The sequence below is a fragment of the Nicotiana tomentosiformis genome, chromosome 8 (genome assembly GCF_000390325.3).
Source record: "Nicotiana tomentosiformis chromosome 8, ASM39032v3, whole genome shotgun sequence".
Classification (NCBI taxonomy): domain Eukaryota; kingdom Viridiplantae; phylum Streptophyta; class Magnoliopsida; order Solanales; family Solanaceae; genus Nicotiana; species Nicotiana tomentosiformis.
The window spans coordinates 6782757-6794463 of record NC_090819.1 but is presented as its reverse complement, the minus strand read 5'-3'; the positions used below and the strand labels follow the sequence as shown (position 1 = coordinate 6794463).

At 39.9% G+C, this 11707-nt stretch overlaps 1 protein-coding gene across 1 annotated transcript; it reads left to right on the top strand.

Moving 5' to 3' along the window:
* The first annotated feature begins 3513 nt into the window (after positions 1-3513).
* LOC138897027 (uncharacterized) lies at positions 3514-6097 on the top strand. Its single transcript, XM_070182981.1, has 6 exons — positions 3514-3593; positions 4025-4419; positions 4683-4958; positions 5067-5261; positions 5959-6037; positions 6088-6097. The coding sequence occupies exons 1-6, from the start codon at positions 3514-3516 to the stop codon at positions 6095-6097; spliced, it is 1035 nt and encodes a 344-aa protein (XP_070039082.1).
* Positions 6098-11707: the final 5610 nt, after the last annotated feature.

Below are 11707 nucleotides of genomic sequence, written 5' to 3'. Positions count from 1 at the left end.
ATTACCCCCATGCTCGGGGACTGTCGTCCGAAAAATAAACGAGATCATAAGACCTTTTAGGCAACCCTCAATTTTTATAGGCCACTGCCACCCTACTCAGGGATTGACACTTCGGGCAAGCTCGAAGTAAAACGGGAAAATAAGCCCAAGGGGCAAATCCCGAACTAAAAAGGCTACGACCGAATTAACACGGTGCGGAGACGTCCGAATTTCGTAACAAAATAGACCTTCAAATTCCCTCATAAAGCTAGTTAAAAGGGCTACCCCCGACAAAATCACAAAAGGCTTTGATAATATCAAGCCTCGAATACTCTAAGGAGTACAAAATTGTTCGAACTCCCGAACAGTTCCTTATTTCATGCTAAGGCATTACAAGTTTTGCAAAATCAAATGATAAAAAACATTTTCAAGCCGAAAAGAGAGAAAGCCATAAGCAATCTTTTTACAAAGCCTATATTGGCCTAATGCAAAAGCCTAAGGGCTGTTTTTGCTTTGAGTTCGAGAGACCATACTCGCTCAAATAAAAATCCTAAGGGTTACCTTACTTCGAGTTCGAGCAAGCACTCACTCGATCGTAAAGCCTAAGGGCTATACTAGTTGGATTTCAATTAAATTGTCTAAACCTCGGACCCTAGAATATAACTTCATAATTTTATAAGGCAGAAAGGAAGAAAGTTTTTATATATACACGTCAAAAATCATTTACAAAGGCAACATGGGCCGATCAAATTTCTCTACAAAAGACCGAAACGGTCTTAAAAGAAACACAAAAAATACTAAAGGACTTAGTCTTCTCCGGGAATAGCATCTTCGCTCTTGAGGCCTTATCCACTTTCAGATCCAATTATACTCCCAAAATCATCATCATCAGGAAAGGACAACACTCTGGCTTCCGCTTCGAGCTCCTTAGCATTCTCGATCTCGGATGTAAGATTGAAGCCACAAGCATGGATCTCCTCGAGAGTCTCATATTACACCCTGTGCGTCCCAAGGTGACGTAATGAATATAAGACTTGTTAATCAAGATTTAAATGATTTTAAATTCATAATATGGCTATATATGATGTTTGGATAGAAAATATGAAGTTTGTGAAAAATCGGATTAAAGTTGCGGAAAAATCGACTATGGATTTTACTTGTAACAGAGCTTTTTGAAAAATAAATTCCGTATACTATATGATGTCTTTTTGGGACATATTATATACAAAATTGAAGGTCTTGGAATGTAGTTTCCAACTCTCTTAACCGTTCATTCATACGACACCCGGATAAAAAGTTATAAGAGTTGAAAGAATGGCCAACCATAGGGTGCCAAGTTGCACCTTTTTGACTTTTAAGAAAAATGGGCTATATACATCCCATCTCGTCTCTTTCTCCATTTCTCCAGAGAGCACGCCCAAATAACACCCTTAAATTTACTCTTAAGCTCTCTACAATATCTTCAAACAATATTATCATCCCGGGCACGAAATCAAGAAGCAATAACGTTAAAACGATCCCTATGACGTAAGTATCGCTATATCGCCTCTCTTTTTCTTTGTAGTTTGAGTTTTGGAAGGTACTTCATAGTTAAAAAAATGTGTACTTTCTGTATTTAAGTGTTTAAATATCAAGGAATATTGATAAATTCGTTTCCTAATAGTTAGAACTCACGGGACAGTGATCGGAAGCTGTGAGTTCGAGTTAGTTGACTTGTAGTGGACTGTTTTGTGGGATGTGTCGTGTTGCCTTTGGGTTGTATATTTTTTTTACTGTTTAATAGAGTTTTAGAGGACAAATTATGTGGATAAACACCACATAATGACGGAATGGTGGGCTGATCGTTCGTCGTTACATTTCTTTTAGTTGTTTGACACTACTTTGGTTATCGTTTTATGTATGAAGTGATTAGGGTGTGTGGGCTGCTTTGTGGTATATTGTGATAGAGATAAGGTTAGAAAATGATTCTTACACACTGTTATTGTTGTGTTTTTGTTGTTGTTGGTATATGGTATTGGAGGAGGGCCTAGATACAGGGGAGATGCTGCCCAAATTTACGTAAATGAGCTACTAGTTTAAGTTGCGGACTTAGCCTTTACTCAGCACTGATTTTAAATCTCATTATGATGTGGTAGATTGGGTTGAGTTGTTTGAAGAATTTTTTGGAAGGTATTAAGGACTCAACGGAGTTAAGGTATGTTAAGTCTATCCCTTCTTTCCTTTTGGCATAATCCATACGATACAAACGAAATGAGCAAATGCACAACTTTCATAAATGACTCTATTCATAGAAGTACTAGAAGTGCCTATGTTCTTGATTCCCCATGTGTCCTATTATTCTATCATCTGTTTTTGGGTCTCAGAAAATACGTAAGTTGATAAAGTTTATTTTCATGATATTAATCGAAGGCATATTGATTTTATGACATACCGAAAGATCTTAGGAATGTACTTCTTATGCATTTCATTCATTTATATGTGTACATTGACCCATGACCAGATGGCATTATATACGTGTATATTATATGTATATGGGATATGGAAAAAGGTTACAGAGTTATATACACACCACCACTTGATCAGCTGGTATACGTTGATGATTTGCCCACAGTGGCCGAGATGATATGATGGGATGCCCTCATAGGCTTGATGATGTTATGAACGCATATACCTCTGCATGGTATGACATTTATACGCATATGCATGGCATTGTAAATATTAATTAATTCACAGAGCTATTCAGGCTTACATGTTGAGTCCTTTACTCCATGTTTCTCTCATGAGTTTTATTTACTGATGTTCATTCCTTACATACTCGGTACTTTATTTATACCGACGTCCCTTTTACCTGAGGACACTGTGTTTCATGCCCGCATATCTCAATAGACAGGTTGAGAGTCCTCCTAGTAGACTATTAGCTCAGCGGAAGATGTTGGTGCACTCCACTTGCTCCGGAGTTGTCTATTTGGTCAGTATGATTTAGACATGTATTGATTAGTATGGCGGGGCTATGTCCAGACCTTTATGAAATTTATGTAATCTTAGAGGCTTGGAGACAAATGTCATGTATACGGATACTGGAATGGCCTTGTCGGACTATGTTTTGAGTATATTAAGGATCATGCCGGCCTTATAGGCCAGTACGTCATATGTATAAGTCGGTATATCAAGTTGGGTCGCCCTATATTGAGTATTTCCTCATGTTTTATTCTACTTATCTCACGACAGCCTCTCCGGCTCATTTACCTATGATAGTATGATGCGAAAGATATGTTACGTTGTTATTCGGTTGAGTAAGGTACCGGGTGCCCATCGTGGCCCATTGGTTTGGGTTGTGACAGAAGTGGTATCAGAGCAGTTCTATCCTAGGGTTGTCTACAGACCGTGTCTAGTAGGGTTTTGTTTATGGGTGTGTTGTGCACCACACATATAGACTGGAGGGTACAAGATATTTAGGATGGTTACTTTTCTTTCTTATCTTAGATCGTGCGATATAAGAATTCATTTTCCTAACGACATGTTATGTTTTCAGCGATGCCCAAGAAGGCTACAACCACCCAGAAAGGCAAGTCCATGAATGATGAGACTACAAGTAGAGCGCCACGAGTTACCAGGTCTCGGGGAGAGTCGCATAGTTAGACTCCATCTCATACTTCACATACCCTGCCATCTCCAGAGGATATCTGAGGGACACCAGCTCCAGCACCCGCTCCAGTACCCCAACTCCTCATCCAGATGCACCGGGTCAGGAGATGAGAGATGATATTCAGCTATTGACTCGATTAGTGGTCGTACATGCTCGACACTAGGAGGTAGGTATCGGTCATGCAGATAGGGCCATCAGTGCGAGGGTTCGCGATTTCATTAATTTGGACCCTCATATATTCACTGGAGAAGATCCAAATGAGGACCCTCAAGTATTTATCGATAGGATGCAGATGACTTTGAGGGTAATGAAGGCCACTGCGACTGAGTCAGTTGAGCTAGCTTCCTATAGACTTCGGGATGTTGCAATTAATTGGTATGAGTCTTGGGAGTTGTCCAGAGGTGAGAATGCTCTTCCAGCAATATGGCAGGAGTTTACAGAGGCTTTTCTTTGTAATTATTTGCCACCAGAGCTTAGACGGGTCAGATTTGATAGATTCTTGACCCTTCGACAGGGTAATATGAGTGTTCGGGAGTACATCCTTCAGTTTGATTCTTTGTCTAGGTATGCTCCCACTATTGTAGCTAAGATGGAGGATCGGGTTCACCGGTTCGTGATGGGGTTGGAGCCACACCTTCTCAATGACTGTATGTCGGTCTCACTTTATCCAGGCACTGACATTTCTCATATTCAGGCATACGCTCAGGGTGTAGAGGAGCGTAAGCAGAAGCGGAGGGCCGATCACGAGTATGATAGGGTCCAGAGTAAGAGAGTGAGATCTTCAGGTCCTTCTGGTGAGTTTTGAGGTGGTCAGAGACAGCAGTACCCGAGGTATTCAGCCCAGCCATCGGCTAGTGCACCCCCTCAGTTTGTCGGTAAGAGATTTGATCGTTCCACATATTCAGGGCCCAGTTAGAGTTTCAGGGCCTCTAGTTCTCAGTATAGGGGTGAGTCAAGTCAGATGAGTCCACCCTTGCCACGATGTGCTCAGTGTGGTAAGCAGCATGTCGGGCAGTGCCTTGTAGGGTTGGGTGTTTGTTATACTTGTGTTAACCAGGCCACGTTATGAGAGATTGTCCGACAAGAGGTGGTGCAAGTATAGTACAGCCAGCGAGATCTGTAGCCAGTTCGTCATCATCAGTATGCCTCCTTGGGCAAGGTTTACAGGCACCAGCTGGTCACGGTAGAGGCAAAAGTGGGGCATCTAGCTCGAGCGATCCTCAAAACTGTATCTATGCCTTAACGGGGCGACAGGATCATGAGTCATCACTTGATGTTGTTACATGTATCTTATCAGTCTCCTCATATGATGTATATGCATTGATTGATCCAGGTTCCACCTTATCGTACGTCACTCTGTTGGTTGCTAGTAAGTTTGGGATAGAACCTGAGTTGATTGAACCTTTTGAGGTGTCTACACCTATTGGGGATCCATTGATAGCTAGACGGGTATATAAAGACCATATAGTAGTAGTCCATAGTCTTTCTACAGTTGCAGACCTGATTGAGTTAGATATGGTGGAATTTGATGTTATAATGGGTATGGATTGGTTGGCTTCTTGTTATGCTAATGTTGATTATAGATCAAAGATGGTTCGGCTCCAGTTTCCAAGGGAGCCAATTCTAGAGTGGAAAGGTAATAATGCATCGCCGAGAGGTAGGTTTATTTCCTATCTCAAGGCAAGGAAGATGATCGAAAAGGGCTATATTTATCACTTATTTTTGGGTACAGGATGTGAAAGCAAAGTCACCGACCCTACAATCTATCCCGGTGGTTAATGAGTTTCCCGATATTTTTCCCGATGAGCTTCCAAGCCTTCCGCTGGAGCGGGAGATTGAGTTTTCTATTGACACATTACTAGATACTCAGCCGATATCTATTCCTCCTTATAGAATGACACCTGCAGAGCTGAGAGAGTTGAAAGAACAACACAGGAATTTGCTTAAAAAAGGCTTTATCAGACCCAGTACATCACTGTGGGGAGCACCTGTGTTATTTGTGAGAAAGAAAGATGGTTCCTTGTGGATGTGTATTGATTACAGACAGTTGAATAAGGCGACGATCAAGAATAAGTACCCGCTCCCGAGGATTGATGATTTATTTGATCAGTTGCAGGGTACCAGGTGTTTCTCGAAGATAGACTTGAGGTCGGGGTACCATCAGGTAAGGGTTAGAGAGAAAGATATTCTGAAGACAGCATTGAGGACCAGATACAGGTGCTTTGAGTTTCGTGTTATGTCGTTCGGCTTGACCAATGCCCTAGCGGTATTCATGGACTTGATGAACCGTGTGTTCAGGACCTTTCTAGATCTATTCATGATTGTATTTATAGATGATATTTTGGTTTATTCTCGTTCAGAGGTTGAGCATGTAGATCATTTGCGTATTGTGCTCAGAGATCTACAAGAAAGGTATTTGTATGCAAATTTCTCTAAATGTGAATTCTGGTTAAATTTTGTAGCCTTACTTAGTCATATTATTTTGGGTGAGGGTATCTTGGTCGATACACAGAAGATTGAGGCAGTGAAGACTTGGCCTAGACCCACGACACCGATAGAGGTTCGTAGCTTCCTAGGTTTGGCAGGTTATTACAGGAGGTTTGTAGAGGGGTTTTCTTCCCTTTCAGCACCATTGACAAAGTTGACTCAGAAGGCAACCATGTTTCAGTGGACTGATGCTTGTGAGCAGAGTTTCCAGGCATTGAAGGACAGATTGACTTCAGCACCAGTTCTGACACTTCCAGAAGGGACCGATGGTTATGCTATCTATTGTGACGCTTCGGGCGTTGGATTGGGTTGTGTATCGATGAAGCATGGTAAGGTTATCGCTTATACTTCTAGATAACTAAGAAACCACGAGAAGAATTACCCGACCCACGATTTAGAGTTAGCCGCGGTGATTCATGCACTAAAGATGTGGAGGCACTATTTGTATGGCATTCAGGTTGATATCTATATGGACCATAAGAGCCTTCAGTATATATTCAAGCAAAAGGAATTGAATTTACGTCAGAGGCGATGGTTGGAGCTACTAAAAGACTATGATGTTGATATTTTATACCATTCAGTAAAGGCGAATGTAGTAGCCGACGCCCTCAGCTGTAGATCTATGGGTAGTTTATCATATTTATAGCCAGAGAAGAGTGAGATAGCTTGTGAGATTCATCAGCTAGCTAATCTTGGAGTTCGATTATTAGATTCAGGTGGTACCGGAGTTACTATTCAGGACACGGCAACATCCTCTCTAGTAACTGAAGTGAAGGAACGCTAGTATGAAGATCCTGTGCTAGCTCACTATAGAGATACAACCCCTCAAAAGGAGAAGACACCATTGGATATTACATGAGATGGAGTCCTCAGATATCGAGGTCGATTATGTGTTCCTAATGTAGCAGGGTTGCGCCAGCAGGTTATGGGAGAAGCTCACTATTCTCGTTATTCTATTCATCTAGGAGTGACGAAGATGTATCGAGATATCAGGGGAATATACTGGTGGGACAGAATGAAGAAGGATATCGCAGAGTTTATTGCTCAGTGCCCTAATTGTCAGCATGTTAAGATTGAGCATCAGAAACCCGGTGGATTATTGCAGGCTATAGAGATTCTGACTTGGAAACGGGAAGTGATTAACATGGATTTCATCATAGGCTTACCTCGTACCCAGTGTAAGTTCGATTCTATATGGGTTATTATTGATAGACTTACAAAATCAGCCCATTTTCTGCCTGTCAGGACTACATATTCAGTAGAGGATCATGCACGGATTTACATTAATGAGATAGTACGACTTCATGGTGTCCCTATATCTATTATCTCATATAGAGGTGCTCAGTTTACAACTAATTTCTGAAAGTCCTTCCAAAAAGAATTGGGGACTCAGGTGAGTCTTAGTACATCATTTCATTCCCAGACAGACGGTCAGGCTGAACGTACTATTCAGACACTAGAAGATATGCTACGGGCTTATGTGATGGACTTCAGGGGTAGCTGGGATGATCATCTTCCACTTATTAAGTTCGCATATAATAATAGTTATCATTCCAACATTCAGTTGGCTCCATACGAAGGTCTTTATGGACGAAAGTATAGGTCACCTATTGGATGGTTCGAGGTTGGGGAAATTATGTTAGTAGGACCATAGTTGGTACAACAGGTAGTTGAGAAAATTAAGCTTATACGGGAAAGGCTATTAGCAGCTCAGAGTCATCAGAAGTCCTATGTAGATAATCGACGATGAGACTTGGAGTTTCAGGTATATGACTAGGTATTCCTAAAGGTATCACCGATGAAAGGCACTATGAGATTCGGTAAGAAATGAAAGCTTAGCCCTCGATACATTGGACCTTATAAGATCATACGCCGAGTAGGCCAAGTAGCATATGAGTTAGACTTTCCTTCCAACTTGGAGTCAGTACATCTAGTTTTTCACGTGTCTATGGTCCGCAAGTGTATTGGAGATCCTTCTAGAGTCGTTCCAGTTGACGATTGTTCAGGTCACAGAGCAACTATCATATGAGGAAGCTCCCATTGCTATACTATATAGACAAGTTCGGAGATTGAGAACTAAGGACGTAGCTTCAGTTAAAGTACTTTGGAGGAACAATAATGTGGAGGAGATGACTTAGGAAGCTGAAAAAGACATGAAGTCTAGGTATCCTCACTTGTTTCCTCTTCCGGAGGAGGATCAGACTGAGACATCACATCCTTAGGTACGTATATGTGTCACGACCCAAAATTCCCACATTCGGACCATGATGTCGTCTAATATTTCACTTGCTAGGCAAGCCAACGTTAGAATAATATTAGACATTTTAAAACAATTTTTAAATTTATTAAGAACAAAGAAACAAAAGCGGAAGTAAGGTCTGAATTGTAGTGAATAATCCATAAAACTAACGGTGTCTAAATACCATCCCAGAATTGGTGTCACAAGTGCACGAGCTTCTAGAATAATACAAATAAGGGTCTGAATAAAATAAAGTTGTCTGAAAATAATTACACAGCTAAAATAAGATAGACGAGGACTTCAGAACTGCGGACGCTGTGCAATTATACCTCAAGTCTCCTCTGAGTAGCTGAAATCCGAGCAAGCCTATGGTACGCCGCTGGAACCAACTCTGAAATCTGCAAAAGAAGTGCAGAGTGTAGTATCAGCACAACCGACCCCATGTACTGGTAAGTGCTGAGTCTAACCTCGACGAAGTAGTGACGAGGCTAAGGCAGGTCACTTACATTAACCTGTACGCAATATTAGTAAAAAAACAACAATAATAGAAATAAATCAGGTAACTCATTTTTAATAGTTGAGGCCAACTCAGCAGTCATAATCAATTATTATTTCAATCAATTTCCGTTGCAACGTGCAACCCGTTTCCATAATAAATTCAGTTTCAACTCTCTAATATATTTATTTAATCAAGTATATATATATATATATATATATATATATATATATATATATATATATATATATATATAGACTTTTAAATAAGTCTGTTACGGCGTGCAACCCGATCCCCAATATGGACTTTTTAATAAGTCTGTTGCAGCGTACAACCAGATCCCCCAATATGGACTTTTTAATAAATCTGTTGCGGCGTGTTACCCGATCCCCCAATATGGACTTTTTAATAAGTCTGTTGTGGCGTGCAACCCGATCCCCCAATATGGACTTTTTAATAAGTCTGTTGCGGCGTGCAACCCGATCCCCCAATATGGACTTTTTAATAAGTCTGTTGCAGCGTGCAACCCGATCCTCCAATATATTCATTTACCAATTCTCATAGAAGAAATTGCCCCAATAAATGCAACAATTAATATAAAACTTTAAGACAACAAGCATAGAATAATTATGATTTAATTATGAAACAAATAATGAAAAATAGCAATTTATTATGGAAATCAGGGAGAAAATAGGCAGTTTAATGTTTAATATGCTAAATGTCAAGTAGCAATTAATGCACAAAATAAGCATGTAGCAATTATTACAGGAATTCAAGAATTAATATTTGATAAAGAATAGGAGAGAAATAATTATTATAACAATTAAATCGTGTATTAAAACAAATTTAGGATTTTCAAATAATTATGCAAAAAATTAATTTGACGACGTATAGACACTTGTCACTTCGCCTATACGTCGCTCACATGCATTTTACATAACAAATAATTTAAGGGTTTTATTCCCTCAAGTCAAGGTTAACCACGACACTTACCTCGCTTTGCAACCAAATTCAAGAATTCAATAAACCCATGCCTCGCGAATTCGTGTCCGAAATCCTCAAATCTAGTCATAAACAATTCAATATACCCAATACAAATCGTAGAAATTAATTCCCTATGAATTTACTAATTTTACGGATTAAAATCCGAAATTCATCTAAAGAATTATCAATGGGGCCCACATCTTGAATCTCGAAAAAAACTTACGAAATCCGAACACCCATTCCGAGATGAGTCCAACCATATAAAAATTATCAAATTCCGATGTCAAATGAACCTTCAAATTTTAAATTAAAATCTTTGAAGATTTCTACCATTTTCAACCCAATCTTTACCCATTTAAATTCAAAAATCTTCCTAGAAAACTTATTGGTATAAGCATATATAAATAATACTCTTACACCCAAGAATCATACTCCTAATCAACCATCTTCTCCCCAAATCCGAAATTGAAAAACTAGGATATGAAACCTTACCTCTTAGATGAAGAACTTGAGAGATTTATTGTTGGATTTCAAGGCTAGAGCAAGATTTGATGAACAAGACACTTGAGCTTCTTCCTCTCTCTAGAACACTCTCACTTCTCTCTAAAATATCAGTTTTTAGCTCAAAAATGACTTAACCCCGCTCCCTACCCGGCCTTGAGGGGTATTAAATGAGCTCCTACGTGCGCGGTCGCGCACCTGAGGCAGAAAGTCTCAAATATGTGTGGCCGCACATTTGGGCGCGCATATGACACAGGTCTAGTAAAATGGCCATAACGTTCTGTATACATATCCAAACGAAGAACGGTTTGAAGCATTAGAAACTAGACTCGAATATCTTTCTTTTGATAGGCTGTCCATCACATACTCCTTATATATATGTATATATGCTCGTCCAAAATTTGGTCTTGTGCGTACTCATTTGAAACTTTAGTCTATTATGAAATTTTCCAACTTGGCTTAGACTTAGGACTTTCCTTAGACCCCATATCACTTATAATATGACTCATACACTTATTATCATATCCAATAGATGTCCATCATGTTAATAGTCCTCGAATGAGAAGTAGTGTCTGTCCCCAAACACATAACATAACTTATCTCTTCTTTCGCACATTTTAATTTCTCGAATTTTACTAACTCCCAAAATTTTGCCAGAGTTTCCTTTGTAACTGGGCCTATCCACCTGCCAGAGAATCCTAGAAACCAATTCTAACAACACATACATAATCCAATCAACGTAACATAACATGAAAATAATACTAGCAGTGGCCTCATAAGCAATATATTTCTAGAAAATGAACGACATTAACATCAACTATTCAAGTGATACATAACTCATAGCAGGTAAGCTCCCAACATCTTCATAAAATACAGAAATGAATGTTTAAATTAAAGATGACATTTTTGGGTCATCACATTCTCCACCTCTAAAATAAACGTTCGTCCTCGAACGAAGTTAGAAAAAGTACCTGAGCTGGTGAATAAGTGTGGATATTTACTCCGCATGTCCGACTCGGACTCCCAGGTAGATGCCTCTACCGGCTGACCTCTCCATTTGCACTCGAACTGAAGGATAACTCTTAGACCTCAACTGTCGGACCTGTCGGGCTAGAATAGCTACCGGTTCCTTCTCATAAGTCAAATCCTTGTCCAATTGGACTGAGCTCAAATCTAACACATGGGACGGATCACCATGATATTTCTGGAGCATAGACACATGGAACACCAGATGAACCGCTGATAAACTAGGTGGTAATGCAAGCATGTAAGCTACTTCACCCACCCTTTCAAGAATTTCAAAGGGTACAATATACCTAGGGCTCAACTTGCCCTTCTTTCCGAACCTCATTACACCTTTCATAGGTGAAACCCG

Coding starts and splice junctions, on each gene's coding strand:
- LOC138897027 (XM_070182981.1), top strand. CDS start 3,514: ATGCCCAAGAAGGCTACAACCACCCAGAAAGGCAAGTCCATGAATGAT. Junction 3,594..4,024: donor AGAGCGCCACGAGTTACCAG/GTCTCGGGGAGA, acceptor GGAGTTGTCCAG/AGGTGAGAATGCTCTTCCAG. Junction 5,262..5,958: donor GCCAATTCTAGAGTGGAAAG/GTAATAATGCAT, acceptor TTGTATTTATAG/ATGATATTTTGGTTTATTCT.